At 50.6% G+C, this 16,894-nt stretch overlaps 3 protein-coding genes across 3 annotated transcripts; 2 read left to right on the top strand and 1 right to left on the bottom strand.

Annotated features, from left to right (window-relative positions):
* The first annotated feature begins 2,250 nt into the window (after positions 1-2,250).
* BCR38DRAFT_369865 (uncharacterized protein) lies at positions 2,251-3,512 on the top strand. The gene is made up of 2 exons (XM_040857269.1): positions 2,251-2,879; positions 2,945-3,512. Exons 1-2 carry the CDS (start codon positions 2,462-2,464, stop codon positions 3,430-3,432), a joined length of 906 nt encoding a protein of 301 aa, XP_040715716.1. The 5' UTR covers positions 2,251-2,461; the 3' UTR covers positions 3,433-3,512.
* A 4,960-nt stretch (positions 3,513-8,472) lies between these two features.
* On the top strand, positions 8,473-11,850 carry BCR38DRAFT_409677 (uncharacterized protein; the record flags this gene model as incomplete). Its single annotated transcript, XM_040858394.1, has 1 exon — positions 8,473-11,850. One exon carries the CDS (start codon positions 8,473-8,475, stop codon positions 11,848-11,850), a length of 3,378 nt encoding a protein of 1,125 aa, XP_040715715.1.
* A 1,851-nt stretch (positions 11,851-13,701) lies between these two features.
* BCR38DRAFT_485459 (uncharacterized protein) lies at positions 13,702-14,268 on the bottom strand (the record flags this gene model as incomplete). The annotated part of the gene is made up of 1 exon (XM_040863886.1): positions 13,702-14,268. The coding sequence occupies one exon, from the start codon at positions 14,266-14,268 to the stop codon at positions 13,702-13,704; it is 567 nt and encodes a 188-aa protein (XP_040715714.1).
* Between the last annotated feature and the right edge of the window lie 2,626 nt (positions 14,269-16,894).

The raw sequence follows: 16,894 nt of genomic DNA, 5'->3' as shown, positions 1-16,894 counted from the left end.
GGACCAAGCTCCTAGGCTAATAGACCAAAATATCTTAAATGTTTGACGCGAGTGTATATGGGGTGTGAATTGTTGTATTAGGAAAGGATGGCCAGGTCAGCTGTTCTGGCCTGGCAGAGCTATTTTATAGCTCTTATCTTATCTTATCTATACGGTGGGTGGCAATAAATTTGCTACCCTGTCAGGTACTAAAGTGTCACAAGAGGAGGACCAAGCCCCTAGGCCAATAGACCAAAAGATCTAGAAATGTCAGTGTTACTGACATTTGGTCCCACTAACTGCTATATACAGCACTATGTGGCTCTGTAATCGCCAGCGCTGTGACATAGTAGTTAGATATAAAGAAGGAAACTTGCCCCTCTAAATTTCCTTAGTACTTAAAGTACTATTTAAGGGGCCGCGTGTAACGAAACCTCTAATAGTCTAGCTGCGTAAACCACTAAAGAGTCTGTAAGGGTTTGTGCTAGTAAGTAAGTCCTGCTGCGGAGTCCTCAAGCAATAATATCGGGGTCTGACGTATGGAGTATAGTGCTTTGGGTAACTGAAGTATTCAAGTAGGGTAGTCGGGAATAGAGTCGGCAAGGCAGTTTGCTTCACCAATGGGTTAGATTGATGCTTAGATTGATCACTGAAGTAGAGACTGTCTATCTATGAAACTCCTGGGAGTCCTGTCCCTTATATATCCATCTCTCCTTCACTGATCTCGTTGGATCACTTGGATCACGTCGCTCCTGGTGATCCCTATCACGTGACCTTTTCTTTTAGTCGGGGGCCTAGTTGTTCCTTTCCATCCTTATGGGGCCTTGTTCCTGCGTGTCAGGGTACGGCTAGGCCGAAGGCAATAGTACAGAGTGATGGGGAGTAACGGGCGTCCCTCCTACGTAGCACCGGGTGGTCACTGGCGGTCTCAGGTAGGGGTGCCCACGGTGATGCATTGATCTCTGCTCCTTCCCTATCCTACTTCGAGATGGTCCTTATATAGATAGCTAGGCCGCCGCTTGGACCCGGCATAACAGCAGGGTCGGCGATGCCAAGGATCTTGACTCTCGTCATCCCAAAGCTTCACATAGATTGTAATCATGACTCGGGAGTCTTTTGTCCGAAACACCCCTCCGGCGCCCCACCGGTGTCTTGCGTTCAGTGTCCTGACACCCACTGGTGCCTATGGCATTCTGTTCTCTGACACTGCGGGGTTCCGTCATGGCCTATTGTAGGGCCTGTCGGGTTGGTTTTGGCCAGGTTAGAACCAACGGTTCGTAACAAGTGGGGACGCCTATTACTCTCCTTTACTCTGTACCATTGCCTTACGGCCTAGCCGTTGCTGACAGCTAAAAAAGGCCTCCCAAATATAAAGATTTGAGAAACTTGGTTAATTCTGTTAATTGTATCCGAATATCATATTTTGGTCTTTAAATTTATAGCTCATAAATGTTAGACATGAAAGAATGAATAACCGCTTGGTGTATTCATTCTATGACGGGGACGGTCTATGGTTAAATAGAGAGGGCCAAATTATGTCGAGATCATACAGACCGGCTAATAGGTCACTTCCAAGAACCCAACTTGAGGCCTTTTGAAGCTGATTGCAAGGGTTTCGCCCCATAACCATAACATTGATAACAACTGAAGTGATGACTTAGTTGGGATAATTAATGCGGGGTCCGGAAGGTTATGACCTGTTCAGTAATTTTGACTTCCTCTTCGCTACTCTCAGAGGGGCTACTCCACGATTGGACCCCCTAAGGTGTGTGCAGGTCATACGTGATAATGGCTGCTCGTCATGTCTCTAGTAATCATGCAGATATCTATCTATGTGTGAGTATATTATGGATAAGCATCTCGGTAATGCTATATTTCCGAATTGAGCTACACACGTTGCTGGGCGTCCTGTAGCAATCCGTTAATATTACAGCGACGCTATGTATCGCGCTATTGGTGTGGGTAGATAATTACCATCAGACTTTTTATCGGGAACGAATTTCCGCTCCATGCCTGCAAATCCCCCGGGTTCCTCGAAAGTTTCATCATCTACCGCTGTCAGAATGCTTAACCCACCTCCACTTAAGCCCTAGACCCGCAATATGGTATGGAGATCGGCAGTAGAACCTGGTAAGCAACCAACAACAGCGGCCCCAGTTACCAAAAGGGGCATTTTGCAGCGGAAATGCCTCCTCTTAGAGAATCATGGATCCTTCTGACGGCTCTTTCAAGGCCTAGACGGTTCTTAAAATCTGCATTGTTCGGGGGGCGCTCATCTAAAGACGCCGTACCAGATATTTGGATCCACTGAAAGGGTATTGTTGATCGAATGCTGCGACATCGATTGCAGATTGCAGATTGTTCTATCAGGCTATAAGCACAATCCAGCCCTACCTCCATCGCTGCCGGCGGATGTCTGCGTTCTTTTGAGTTGAGTCGCGTCCAGTCTTCTCCTCTAGATACCTACACGCGCAAAGTCATCATGAAAGTATACGGTTTAGCTTCTCTGGCGGCCTTGGTTGGCTATGCCGCAAGCCAGGAGTACATCAACAACTCAACAGAGCCAGTTGTCCACGAGGAAGCACCTTGGACTCTTCATGGCACCGTCTACTCCATCACATTAGTCCTCCCTCCAACCGACCTGCCGACCAAGGCCTACTCCCCGCTTGAGCGAGCCGACGTAAATGCCACGGCAGGAGACTACCTGGGCCTTTTGGGCATGATCCAAATCATCCGCTACACTGACAGCCCGGTCGGCCCCTACGACGAACTGCTCATCGTGCCTGGATACTTCTCATACCCTCGTGAGCGAGATGGCGGCATTCTCGACGAGGAAACGAAAGTACGCGTGTCACGGATCTACGTGAGCCAGAAGTATACATGCTGGAATGGCAGAATGAGTACGTATCAAGACCGTCCGCTCATCTAGGCCAGGGGTCTAGTCATAACTAACGAGTGCCTTCAGACTGGAATATCCCAAAGCATCTTGCCAAATTCGACTGGACCGAGAAGGACGGGAAGACCACAGTCAAGGTCTATCCTTATGACACGACTGGCAACTCCGAAGAGGCTTATCCAGCCGAGCTGCCTTTCTTCCAGACCACCTGGAAGGCGCAGCTCCTCGACAATATCCCGTTTAGCACGGAGCTGTACAAGTGGATCGGCATCAATGCTACTCTCGCCCAGCCACCTTTGCCGGCCGGAAACGGAAGCTATGGCGAACTACCGGGGACCAACCACTGGGCGGCAACAGTGCCGGGTCAGGCAACGGATCACGCGACGTTGGGAGTGTTTGACATGGACCAGGGAGCAGGCGATGCAGTGGCTGATGATGTGAACGCTGTGGGTGATGAGTACTACGAAAACTTCTGGCCTGGTCTTCTGCGGTTTAATCTGGGTATCAAGTTGGACAATGCTACGATTACGTTTAGCGCTCCCGAGATCTGGGGCTGATGGGGCCTCGGCTGCTGAAATGGGGTCGGAATACTACCTTATTGCAGTAGATAAAAGTTGAAATGATGACACGCTTCCAATGAACAATTGGTAGTCTCTGTGAAAGCTATGTTTCGTCGTAATCTGGATTCCCCCACAGGACCTTTTTACTTGCAAGAAGTCAGAAGCAAAATGGGCGATGAGAACGTTTAGTATAATATCATCGAGCACACGACATACTATTGAACATGGGAAATTGAGACCTGCATAAAAAGATCCCCGTTGCAGGCCGCAAAAAAGGTTACAGATGAGCCTTTTCAGTGCTTGAGTTTGATCCAGAGCCACCAGCAAGTGTTGGGAAGTGTTGCTTCAAAGTGCCCCTTCACCCCAGAAGATCTGACGTCTGTATACTATGTAGTCCTAGTACAAAATGTGGATGAAAGCCCAAGGCAACCTCACCAAGTCAACCTGGTTGGCGAAAAAACCACAGCCCACCAAATCTCCGGAGGTGGGAAGGTACGGCCAAGTACAGGGCTACAAAACCCCGCCTCAAACCAGAAGTAACCATCATAGAGAAAGAAAAAAATATCTTTTTTTGGCCTTCATATATAAATCTTCCGGATCCTGGTTGCCGAGCCATAGCAATTTGGAGACTTGGTTGGTGACGTTGGTTGAACTATGGTTGCTATAGCTGTGGGCCCCTATACACGCCAACCAATAAAGTCACCAACCCAATTCACTGTAGATGGCCGGTGGGTCAATCCAACGACCATCTTGCTTACTAATCTGATCTCCAACCCAACGGAAGGGATGGTGAGGTTGGTGAGGTTGCCTAAAGCATTGTGCGGATGGTATATGTTTGGCGCATGCGCCAGAATATGGATGGGATCAGCAGTACATGGAATGAGTTGTCAAAATGCGCCGCAGCCCCAATCCGGGGCTAGGTGTCTCGGTTACAAATGCATCGGGCATCTAGCAACGCGTTCCGCGCCACTGCCTCAATGCCATTCAGACTATATATCGCCAAGGATTTAGTGAGGTCGAAGTGACAAATATAATTTATGTTTGTTTTCCCATTGAGGTAATTGCGTTGACCCAGTAGCATAGGAGCTCGTGAAGCGCCTAGTGTTGTAGCGAGATATAGTAGGGATCAGACCTAATATTATCGAATAGAGTTCTGACATTGTACTTGAGAGACCACCAGGAGTTACACTGGGTTCCTCGAGTAATTGGGATATATCTGCCGGTAGCCGGCTATGGCTCAATCTGCATAAGAAACATCCACAGCCGAGAGGTGATGCACACCCGTCAGAACTTGGATTGCAATTTTCTCATGTGTGAATTGTTCGTTTTTAAAGATAAATCAACATTCCAAACATTCTATTGCCAATATACTAAACATGCGTTTCTCCCAAACAATCGTGGCTACGGTCGTGAGCACCGTAAATGTTCAGCGCCCAGCCAACGCCTCTATCTGTGGCTACTACATCACGGCCCTGTTGAAAGAAACGATGCCCAACTTGCAAACAACACTCTTCAACACAGGGCATTTCAGGCCCTACACATATCTAAAACACACATAACCCCCATTATCTTCTTGATTCTGATTCTACACAGAATCTCTGTCCTTTTTGATCCTCCAAACAACACCGCTGCAAAAAAGTTTGTTCTTTTGGCCAATTCCATGTGATTAGTTGACTGACCTGTTGTATAATACTTTTAGCTTGAGGCATCAGGAGATATCCTGACTGCGCTTCCAGAAGCTCGCATTGATTCAACCAACAACATGGAAATAAACACGTTCGAATTGGTGTCCATTTGGGGTAAAGGGACTGGTGTCGTGGCTCATGTCAATATTTAAAAGGGCATACGGATTTTTTGCAAGAAGCCCCTTTTCACAGTCTAGAATATGGCAGCAGAGCTTCTCGAAAAAGGCTTGGCTTCAAAGCTCAAGGGTCTTCCTGAGGAAAAGCAGTATCAGTTTCTCTCCACAACAACTACCCCGGAAAGAACCCGTTCTCCGGGATCACCAAGATCAATGCGCTAACCTGCGGCTCTGGTTCGACTACCAGGGGGGGTCTACCCAAACATCTGCCGCGTCAATCACAGTTGTCTTCCCAGTTCCCACAAACTGGAACGGAGACAGCGCGACTGAAACAAGTCACGCTATCGGGCCATCCTCGCCGGGGAGGAGATCACCATTGACTATACTGAGGGTGGCCCATTTACCACACGACAAACAAAGCTGAATTACGCATTCGGATTCGAATGCGCCTGCGACACATTTTCACTTGACGCTTCCGCTAGACAGGCCAGCGACACCCGACGCACCAAGATACAGAGTCTTGACGAGGCGGCCGGCAATCCATCCGGCATGGTGAACAACCCTGCTGCCAGTCTAGCTGATTACCACTCTCTTGTTCAGCTTCTAGAAGAGGAATATCCCAGCACCGCCACCGCCTTGGCCCTAGACTCTACTACGACGCCTTCCAGATCAGCGCCACCCACGGCGACCAGGCTCGTGCGGCTGTGTTCTGTTCGCGAGTATTCATCTTTGGGCAAGCCCGTAGGATTCGATACGACATTGGCTCAGAGACAAAGTCCACGCACGACGAAAGGCAGATTGGTGTTATCGCGTTATAGAAAAGATTTTCTCGCCGGCGCACAATGGCTGCCAGTGTAGTACCCGTTATAGGTTGCGTAGAGGATGTAGGTGTTTTCTTATACCCCATTTCCCCCAAGGAGGTTGACAACGTCTTCGACTATGTCGTCAACGGCCTGAAGTGCTTGGATCCGAGCTGTCAATTGTCTATCCGCGAAACCGATCATAATATCATCCATGTAACGAAGGTGGTTTATCAAGCTGCCTTTTGCCCCTGTGCTCATTGCTCTCAGGATTCCAGTTACCATCCATTCATGAATTTGCCAATCTATTCAGCATCGTACCCAGCCTTAACTAACCAGTATGAGAGGTAATCATCGTTTTCCGCAGCAATAAGTCATTTCTCTTAGTTACCTCCTGGGTGTCTCACGTTGATGATGTTGACTTAATGTACTGCTTGTCCTCCGAACAGCGACGCTCTGCTTGGACGACACTGTGCGACCGTGGCATAGAGATTGGTGAAGGAGGTGCCTTTGGCCAAGATCTCTTTTTGGACAACTGACTGTGTCTCTAGAAACCCAAGATGAACAATTTGGTCAGCGAAAATAAAATCGTTTTATGCCTGGCAAGACAGTGCTGCCGCTGTTAGAGATATGCGAGCCTTTGCAATACCAAGGAGAGAGAGCCGAGTTTGAAACATTGCGGAATGATATGAGAGAAATTCTGAAAAGCGACTAAGCAACAGCCCAGTCCCCCTTAAGACGAATCATGCTCCTGGAATAAGCAGTGCTTGGCCGACAGGCCATTTGAATGTGACGTGAAGGGTCGTTGTACCAGTGAGGCCGGCCGCTAGCGTTGGGTTATTCTATTTTCACTGACCACGAACTGAACGTCAACTGAAGCTCTGAGTAACTGAAGGCACCGCCTGAAGCTGAGGCACGTAGTTTGCCACAATACACTGGCAGTCGAACTGCTCGGTTAAAAAGACGGTCGTCAAGGTGAAAGATGGGGTTCAAGCCAGCTGTCCATCGAGAAACCTCGTTTGAGCCATGGTTGCTATCCACTTGAGATAGATGACATGAAAGAACAGGGCACAGCGAGACAAACCCAAGAAACTCGTGATTGGAAGCTCGTTGATCTTCCACACCGCCTGAAGAGAGAATGGAAAGGATGAGGCTGAGGACTAGAACGCTGTCATAACACCACTCGACCGCAAAGTCCGACACTGCATTGCACCAACCCAACCCTGTGTTCGTAGTTCTTATTATATCACTGTACGTACGTTAAGAGACACAAAGACAAGGAGTAAAAGCCCTGCCAAGTGGATAACGCACAGCATCCTGTCGTTCGGAGAGCTGACATATGCTTAGGACAGATGTAAGAAGACTTGGATGGAAGACGACAGACTGGCTTGCGATCCGGGCAGTATGAGAGGTTAGCGCTGCTCGCTGCTCGAAGTAGCTCACAACGATAACGTGCTCATGCCCATATCCTGGAAGCTCGAGAATATGCTCTTGGCATGAGAGATATGGCGCCCTTCGCACTCGCACTCGTACTCGCATTGGTTCAAGTCGTGACGAGCTTGGAACATGAGAACTCTAACTAGCGCGGCTACGCTTGACAATTGATTGATTTTGACATTATGAAAGTCTGCATGGAGGGTCGAACAATTGGCCGAGTTTGCCGCAATGAAAGACGCACGTGGCTACAATAGAAATTGGGAGGGGATACCAAGTTGCAGTTCAAAGCTCAAGCAAGGGCTCCATGATTGCGAACATCTGGCGCTGGGGGACTGCACGGGCCAAGATCCATATAATTGCCGAGCTCGAGACGAACTGCTTTAGTTATTTTAGAGTGCTCCAAATGACGGGTAACAACGTAGTCGCGGGTCCACATGCTGCTCACAGCCTGAGAGTGGTGCAGCCTTGGAACCTTAGGCACCTTCTAGACTTATCCAAGGCTTGTAACTGCCAACGGACACCTAAAATAGGTAAGGGCAACAACAATTGAATTGTCACAGGACTTTTCGAGACTCGGGCTTGGCGACGAATTCGTATCAGCCTTCGTATCCTTCTCAGAACCTCCGACGACACGAGTTGGCAGTTTCTTGCGCACTGGACAGGCACCCGCTTACTTTCGTTGCAGTTCCCCCTCAGCCAATCCCACGTTCACACTAGGTTCATCACCCAGCGACGACGCCCGTCTCGATATGCTTCCCAAGCACCCATGTATATCGTCTGGAGCCTAGAAAGACTACTTGCGAAGGATTGCGAGATGTTCCCGCGATTCCTCGAATGACGGCGCGAATTTTTCCACAAGACGGCCACAAGACGGCACCAAGCGTTGCGCGCAACGGGATCCCCGACGCTACGGCGCAGCGTATACGGTGCTGACTCGCGACACACGCGCGACTTCAGACATCGAACATTCCAGCCCGAGGCCCCGAGCCGTACGCAGGAATGCTTTCACACCTCCGCTTCCACCGACGCGCGCCGTCTACCCCCACTTCTCCAATCCCAGAGAACGGTCTGTGGGATTCGTCGGCGATTCAACCGCCACAGTTGATTCCCGATGAAGGCGTGCCGTCTCCAGACATCGAACCGAGAGTCTCGATAGGCGTACCTCTCACCGGCCACGGGAAGCCACAGTCGCAACAACAGCAGCAGCAGCAACGGCAGTCTCAACTCGCTCCGACCTTACCTCCAATTAGACGAGTCAGCTCAGCCGATGACGAGTCCGCCATCGATCTGAAAGCGTCTGAGTCACGGCCACAGGCTAGGACACATCACAATGACGACTTGGGCTTCCTAGGGGGACTTGCCCTGCAGAACTATCGCAACGGGCAAGATGCTATGAGGCCGGGCCCGACGGATTACCAGGACGGCCAGTCGTACAAGCCAGATTCCTCTGTGACGAGTCCTGCAAGTCGACCACCTATGTGGCCCAACAAGTCCTTTGTTGCTCCGACCGATCTCCGAGTTGGCTCAGCAGGAAAGCGACAGCCTGGCGCTGGTATCCATACGGAATTGCAAGGAATGCCTGTTCACAGCATGGCACAGGAACCCTCCAGGGGCCGGAAGAGTCTTCCCTTCCTCAAGAATCCCATGTCAACTTTACTTATGAGGAGGAAGACAAGTCAAAACGTCCCGGATCTGTCGCTAGAGTTACGTAAGGAGCCTTCATATGAACCTATTCGAGGCACACGTGTCCATGACTTCAGTGCGCCGCGTCCAAGAAGAATTGTGTCAAGCATCGAAGTGAGCAACAAAGGAACAGGGAAGGCACTGGTGAAGACATTCTCGTCGCCTGTTGCAGAAGTACCCGAACCTCCAGCGCCACCAGTGCCTCCCAAGGACGAACCCGCTCCCTTGGCACCATCCATACAGTCATCCTTGTCCACTGCCGCCTCAGCAGATTCGACATCATTCACGAAGCCCTTTGATGAAACCTCACAGGCCGCTTCTGATGGCCTGTCTGGTAAAAGCTCTAGACGCGACAAGGACGTCAATCGGAGGAAGAGCTCGATTCCGGCGTCAATATCCTCGTTGTCGAGAAAGAGTTCGACAATGTCAGGCAGGGATGCTTTCTCATCTCTTCCCAAGCACATGAAGAGCACTTCTTCCAGATTCAGCTTTGATATGATAGGAGCAGCCAAGGCGGAGAAGCTGCTTGAGGAAAGCTATCGCCGAAAACAACAAGACAAGAGGCCAAATTCCTTTGTCCAGCGGGACTCTCGCTTTGATGACTTTGATGAAGATGCGTTCGACTACGATGCGATGGACTACGATGATGGCTTGGAGGAAAGAATACCAGGAGTAAACGCTGACTACGACGACGAAGAAGATTTTGAGACAGAACTGGATCCCGATAATGACCAAGAGAACTTTGCGGGCTTCGTTTTCCAAAGATCCGAGTCGATGTCTGCTCAGCCCTCTTCTGCGGTGCAGCCTATTCCACAAGACGCCGCCGGCGATGTCATCGGCCGTGCTACCACTGGTGAGGCAGCCGATGCCCGCGGTCCCGAAATCGATTCCCTAGATTTGCCGGGATTAACCTCTCTAGCGAAATCACCTACGTGGTCCCCAGCGCAAGATAGTCCAACTGGTCTCGGGATTCAAGGGCTTGATGAGACCATAGAGAACCCGAGCCAACTGTCGCCCACTAATGGACAGGAAGAGACTGGTTCTGGCTTGCCGAATAAGGGCGATGAGATCGCTCCCACCCTGCCAACTAAGGACGACGAGCTGTACTTTGGAAATCACGAGTTCGAGGGCGAAGGAGACGGTACGGCCTTTGACGAGTCGTTATTCGATCTTGACGATACGGATCAGTACGGCAGACCGATTCCTGGCATGTTTGCCAATGCCTTGGCGCAAAGGATGGCTGCCCAGGAGCTGGAGAAACGCAACTCGGACGATGTCACTTCAAGATTGTCCGCTCAATCCGGCTTTTCTCAGTCTACGGCCCGTACATCACTGCTGAGTCTGGGGAAAACTCAGAAAGACTTGGCTTCGCCCAAGGAACCAGTACCGCCGGTCCCTGCATTTCCTGCCCCCGAAGAGGATAACATGGCGGCTTATCAGGCGGCTTTGGCCGCTGCCGCTCACAAAGCCGCCGCAACTGGCAAGTTTCGAAGAGACTCAGATCTGCAGCCTCCAGCGGATGTGACTATCACATCACCTACAACCAGTGGTTCCGATATGTCCCAGAACAATATCGACTCGGCCGATGATTATGAGTTCGACGGTGGCTTTTCCACGGGACTGGATGATTATGAATTGGATGACGACGCTATCATTGCCGAAGCCAATGCCAGCGCCCTCGCCAATGACTCAGACGGCTGGTACGGCCAAGAGTTTGGCTTCTATTCGGCACCGGCGCCGCAACATCAACCACATCATGGGCCGGAACCTCTCAGTGAGCAGAATCTTTTCCATTACTCAAACGGTGGCTACTTCGGCCCTAGCGGCGTCGCTCGAACCAAATCTGGACATCTCGTGTCTAGAGAGCCTAATCTTACTCCTATCACCGAGCGCTCTGAGTATTCCAACCGCAACTCCATCATGAGTTTTACGTTGCCAAATGGCGGCAACCGGGATGCATCGCTTCAGAGTCCAGGGCTAGCTCAACTCGCAATGATGGCTGATGACGACAACATGTCTCTGTCCGCCTTAATACGACTGCGATCCAAAGCCTGGGGTGGTTCTCAGGTGTCGCTTGCGAGCTCGCGCGAGGGTTCACCAAGTGATAAAAATGGAGCGGCTAGCCCACTCGCATGTGGTCAGGAGTCTAGGGAATTGCTCGGTGTCGCGGGGCCCCCCAATCATGGCCGGAAGAACTCGGCCTTCTCCTTATGGAGCCAAGACTCTGGGGCCGGCAGCGGCTCTGGAAGTCCGACACTGACCATGTCGACGGCGGCAATCCCCAATAATGCCATTCTTCCACCACTGAACGCGTCATCGAGCTCAACTTCCAATTCCGGAACATCGCCGGTCCCCGCACCGCTCTTCTCGCCACCGCCACCTTCAGCTGCTTCCTTCCCACCTGTCATTGAAGACGAGGAGTCGGATACGGTAGAGATGAGCACGAGTATGTCCAATTCGGACATGTGGACCAAGTACTCATCTTCGTCTGATCCCATGAGTCCCGTCGTCGGAGTACCCTCGCAAAAGCGACCGGGTATGGGGCATCGACACAAGGGCAGTGCAGACAGTGTCTCGTACACTAAAGAAGAGGACAGCGGGGAAACACGTTGGGTTATGGAGCGTCGTCGTACGGCAGAATCAGGCGAAATTGAGATCTTGGGTAGAGAGGTTTTAGAAGGAGGCAGGATCTAGGATATCTTTGCTTGTCTTCCATATGGCTGGGGTTGGAGCGACCGCCGTGGGTACAACTCTACGCGCCAGTGAATGGGATGCCGCACCTTCTTTACGCGGACGCAGTGACTTACCTTTATACCTCACACCATCGTGTGTATTTTCCATGACGCTTGGGTCTACAGGGATAGACATGGATTCTCACAGAGATCCAGGGCGGGTGCATAGAGCGGGATCGGGAGTACTTAAGAGGAGGAGAGGGACATAATGGAACCTTTCGGATGCTTCTACGAGACATAGGAAGCGAGACGTCATGGGGCGGCCTAGCTGTATTTTACACCCGGCGGTAATGTGAACAAGAGACATGCGAGATGATACCTGGCATTTACACTACATTTAATGATATTTGATACTAGGACCCCCCACAACAGCTTTTCATGAGAGTTCTCGAGGTTTTCAAGATCAGTCAACCTTTTTATGTAGTCGATCTGCCTCAAAGAATGGTCAAGTCAACTCCTATTTGAGGGACAAGCTCATCGCCCCGGCAGGATATGGCTTTAAAATACGTAGTGATGGCATAGCCACTTGTCGACTTTCGAGGTCATACAGCACCTCGCACCCCAATCGTGTCCAACGCCGTCAACCATAAACTGCTTCAGCACATTTCAGTATTCTTACCACCTAGGATGCCCGCCCAAACTCCGTCAATGAAAATGCGTCCAGACCAGCCGCAATCGTAAGCGCACCTGCAACTTCAGGTTTTTTCCCGTTGAATTCACTACGGAGGCCATTCCCAGTCGTGTCCCTGCGTGCCTCAATCCAGTGGAAGTACGAGCCTGCTCTGAAGACTCCGATCAAGGGATTGAGCTACACGTGGTAGGACAACAGTAAATAATGCGCTAGAGAGAATTGGTGAAAGCTCGGAGGTGGACGAGAGTATCTCTGGGTTTGTGTGTAGTCAGGTCACGGATTGAAGTTTTGCTTGGAGTGACTGGCAACAGATTATCGACTTGCAGATAAAAGAGCTGTGCTTGCTGAGCACTGGGAAATTCTTCCACAAACTGAGCCATGGCCTCTCCGATGGTGGGCTATATTGCCAATAGTCAGCTCTACGTTCTGATAGAGAAGGAATTGCACTTTCCCGAGAAGTGATTTGCAAATTGTAATCGTTGACTTCTGTATCGCCTATTCAGGCACCAATGTCAAATCGCTTGGGGCCTCGTTCGTTCCAGGTTACTACCCGCCAGCATCGCTCATAGCGTAGATAGTCTGATAGCGTGCGAGCCGCTGGCAGATCGCAGTTGCCTCCCATTTGACCGTAAGTAACCAGGAGAAGTCCGTCTCTTCGGAGCTTCAACGTTGCCTGGATCCTCTACTCTTCTTTTTTGACCGTTCCGGTGTCCCTTGAAGGCCCTTGACCCATTTGAATGAATCATGAAGGGCTATTTGTTGCCTTGAACTCTGAGACATTAGATGAAGAGTTGAATATACGTGGTGGGTGAGGTCGAAGGGTGCTCAGAGGCGAGAGAGTAGCCACAAGTGCCACAGCACTGCCTTTAGTGAGAAAACAGTTGGCTTCACCGTTTCTCGCGGTAAAAGTCTCGCCACCTGTTATCGAGCAAGGAATGGGCAGCTCATAATAAGGGGCTACCTCTAGGGGTCAGGCAAACACAACCGCTACCAAGTTACATACGTCAGACCGCATATCGAGGAATGGGATCAGTCACCAATTTCAGCTTAAGTTATGAGGTTCTCTGGGGATTGTGCATAGTGGATTGTGAAAGCCCCTACTCATCGTATCAGGATATAATGCTCACCATCCTATCTTCGTGACCCCAAGTGCCCAACAAATGACGCTATCCTAGAAGATGTTCACTTTTCGCGTATATCGTTCGCAATCAGCCCCAGTCCAGTCTCTATATGTGCACCAACCATTCCAATGATCCGCCCGGCACGTTTTCCAGGGCCATGGTAACCAGCTGCGCTTGAGATGGTTTCTTCGACACCCCGTGATATGACACCTATCGCGTCCCCAACCGTCTGGACAACATTGCCCGCAGTGTTAGCGACTCTAACTCTAGGTGACGATGCGGTGTTCTTATTGACATCACCCAAGTCCTCAAGTTCATATTCACCAGCAGTCTCTGTACTGGTCCCGATGTTGGTGGTTTTCTGGTGTGGATTGCCGCGCTGCGAACCCTCCGCCCTGTAGCACACTCTCGGGCGACCAGCCACAGGTCTGTCATTTGGGGGCTTGGCAGGTCCAGACATATCGTGCTCATGATCAGTCTTCTCAAAGCTGTCCGTGATGCCGGTAGTCTGAGACAAAGAGCCGGATGATTGGTGGTCGTAGCTTGCGGTGCTATAGTTGGTGCTCGCACTCTGGTCTACTTCTTCGCTGTATACACTGTGGTAGCTTGGAGGGTAGCTAACGGACATAATGACAATTGACAGCCTGATACGTGTGATTTGGTGAAAGACAGGGCTATTGGATGTTCTTCACAATAATGACAAGCGTGATATCCACCGAAACCTCATGCTAATTTATATACAACCCGCAAGAGGGATGGCCTCGGTAAAAGATGTAACCTGAGATGTTCTTCATATGAAACTCGTCGTCATAGTTGCCATAAGAAGCAATCATCGGTTTTGCTATCTTGAGCTTATGCAAAATGGCTTGAATATTGGCAGAGGATCTGATGAGTTGCTAATAATAGTGTTTGAAATATCGTCCCAAGACTCTATTGTGAAACTAGTTTGCGTATTTGCACTATCAACTGAACCTAGATACGAATTGGGCCTAGGCACCCCCTACCCTCCCGAAAAACTGTACCATGTGAACATGCACTCTTCTTCATCATCGCCTTATTACTTTCAGAATAACTCAAGTAGAGACGGGGTGCTGGACCACGGCTGACCTTATGATCTTCAGGCCGTTTTCCAAACCCCGCACACTGTTACTTTATATTACACGATGCAAACAAACCTGTTCAGTGCGAAAGCAAAGCAAGGCAGCCGCGCTTTACGATGCAGTTCCACACTACCATGAGATGCCCCGGTAGAGGTTCATAATGACCCTCATGTAGAGTGAGCTATTATGCCACTAATACCATCATACCCTCAAGAGCTAACCGCATTGACCACCTTTTTGCATGCACCCCCATTTTGCAGGGAATTTCTACGCCTCAACAACACGACGGCTCTCAATTTACCTCGCAATTGCTCCCTATCTACGTACAAAATGGCTAATCCAGTGGAGAATAGTCTGGACAATTTTGAGCAGCGAATCGAACGCGCTAAAGAGCTTGTCCGTCAGGGCTCTTCCCAGGCCGTAGAAGCTCATCGGTACGGTATCAAGGGGACTACACTGTCCTACCGTATTCGTCACGGTAATTCGCATCGCGACGCGGCCTCCAGGCAACAAAAGTTGACTCCAGAGCAAGAGGAGGTTATCGTGAACTGGATCCTACACGAAGAAGTGTGTGGACGGGCTCCTAGCAAGCGTTATGTGGCCGACTTCGCTGCCGAAATCCTCCTTGCTCAAAGGGATAACAATACACTCGGCCAACACTGGGTGGATCACTTCGTTAGCCGCCATCCACAGATACGTACCAAAATTGGGCGCGTCGTAGATGCTAGCCGAGTTAGAGCGTCCGATTCGAACAAGATCCGAGACTTCTACACCCTCCTCGAACGCTTACGTACGAAGTATCGTATCAAACCCGACAACGAGTATAATATGGATGAGACAGGTGTCCAAGAGGGGGAATCTGGGCATGGTACGGTTATTGGGACGTCTAATTCACGCCGGGTACGCGTATCAAAGTCGGACGCTTCGTCGTGGTGCCCCTGGTTAGAGTACATTTCGCATACCCAACGGGGTACACCTGTCTGCGTATTTTCCGGCAAGAGAGTCCAAGCACAGTGGTTCCCAGACCAAAATATCCCTGAGTGGGAATACACCGCGACGAGTAAGGGCTGGAGTAATAAAGTTATCGCAAATAGGTGGTTAGATCAGGTTTTTCTCCCCGAGACGAAGCCTAGGGGTACCGAATGGCGACTCCTTATCCTCGACGGCCACCAGACACATATTCATGCCGAATTTATGTGGAAAGCCTACTCTAATAGAGTCGCCGTGCTGTATTTACCCTCAGACTGCAGTGACGATCTCCAGCCGTGCGATGTCGGGCCGTTCTCACCTTTGAAGACCTACTACCGCCAAGAGCTCAGGGCTTACGCTTCCTACAAGGCTACAGCCCCAATTTACAAGCAACGTATGCTAGAAGCATATCTACGTGCCTCGGAGAGAGCCTTTACTACGGAAAATATTATTATTATTATTATTAAATACGCCGTAGGCTCGAAGCCCCCGGTACCTCTACTAGTACTCCCGTATGTCAAACCGTGCCCTAATGGCTGGACTAAATACATACGCTGCGTCGTCGGTTCGCCCTATTGGCGACTGCGTTACGTCCACTACCATACTACGTTGGTTCTCAACCTACCAACAAAGTCCCCCCTGAGAAGATCGATGCTATCTGGGCCTTGAAGCTGTCCGACCCGTCCCTAGCAGCCACCTTACAATAGTCCCACTAACTACTGGTTCTCCTGTTGCCGTTGCGAGGTCTCTGCGAGAGTATAGTGGCCGTGGTGCGATGGCGGCCCGTAATCGTTCCCTCGGTCCTTCCAACAGCCCGCAAAAGAGGATTACGTGCTCTGCCGTCTCAGGGGCGTCGCCACAGCGGCATAGCGGCGAGTACACGCCAAAACCCCCTGTCTTGAATAAGAAGGCTGCTAGTCCTATTTTTTCCGTCCTGATCTGGCACAGCGTAGACGCTTCCAGTCGGTTCAGGCCGAAATACTTGCCCCCTTTCGGTATCTGCGTCGAAGGGCCCTCCGGTTCCTCAGCGATGGCGCGTCGCTGGCGATCGTGATGCTCTGCTCCGGTGAGCCATCTCTTCCTCCAGTGGCCGAGGAGGGCAGCCGGGACCTCCTTTTCCTCACTCATCCACTCGGAGCCCCGGGCCTCCTTCTCCATAGTGTACCCTGCCGGTCGGAGTAGCTG

This window comes from Pseudomassariella vexata, assembly GCF_002105095.1.
Source record: "Pseudomassariella vexata strain CBS 129021 chromosome Unknown BCR38scaffold_7, whole genome shotgun sequence".
NCBI classification, from domain to species: Eukaryota; Fungi; Ascomycota; class Sordariomycetes; order Amphisphaeriales; family Pseudomassariaceae; genus Pseudomassariella; species Pseudomassariella vexata.
Note: the sequence above shows the minus strand (reverse complement) of the source record. Positions and strands in the feature narration are given on the sequence as shown.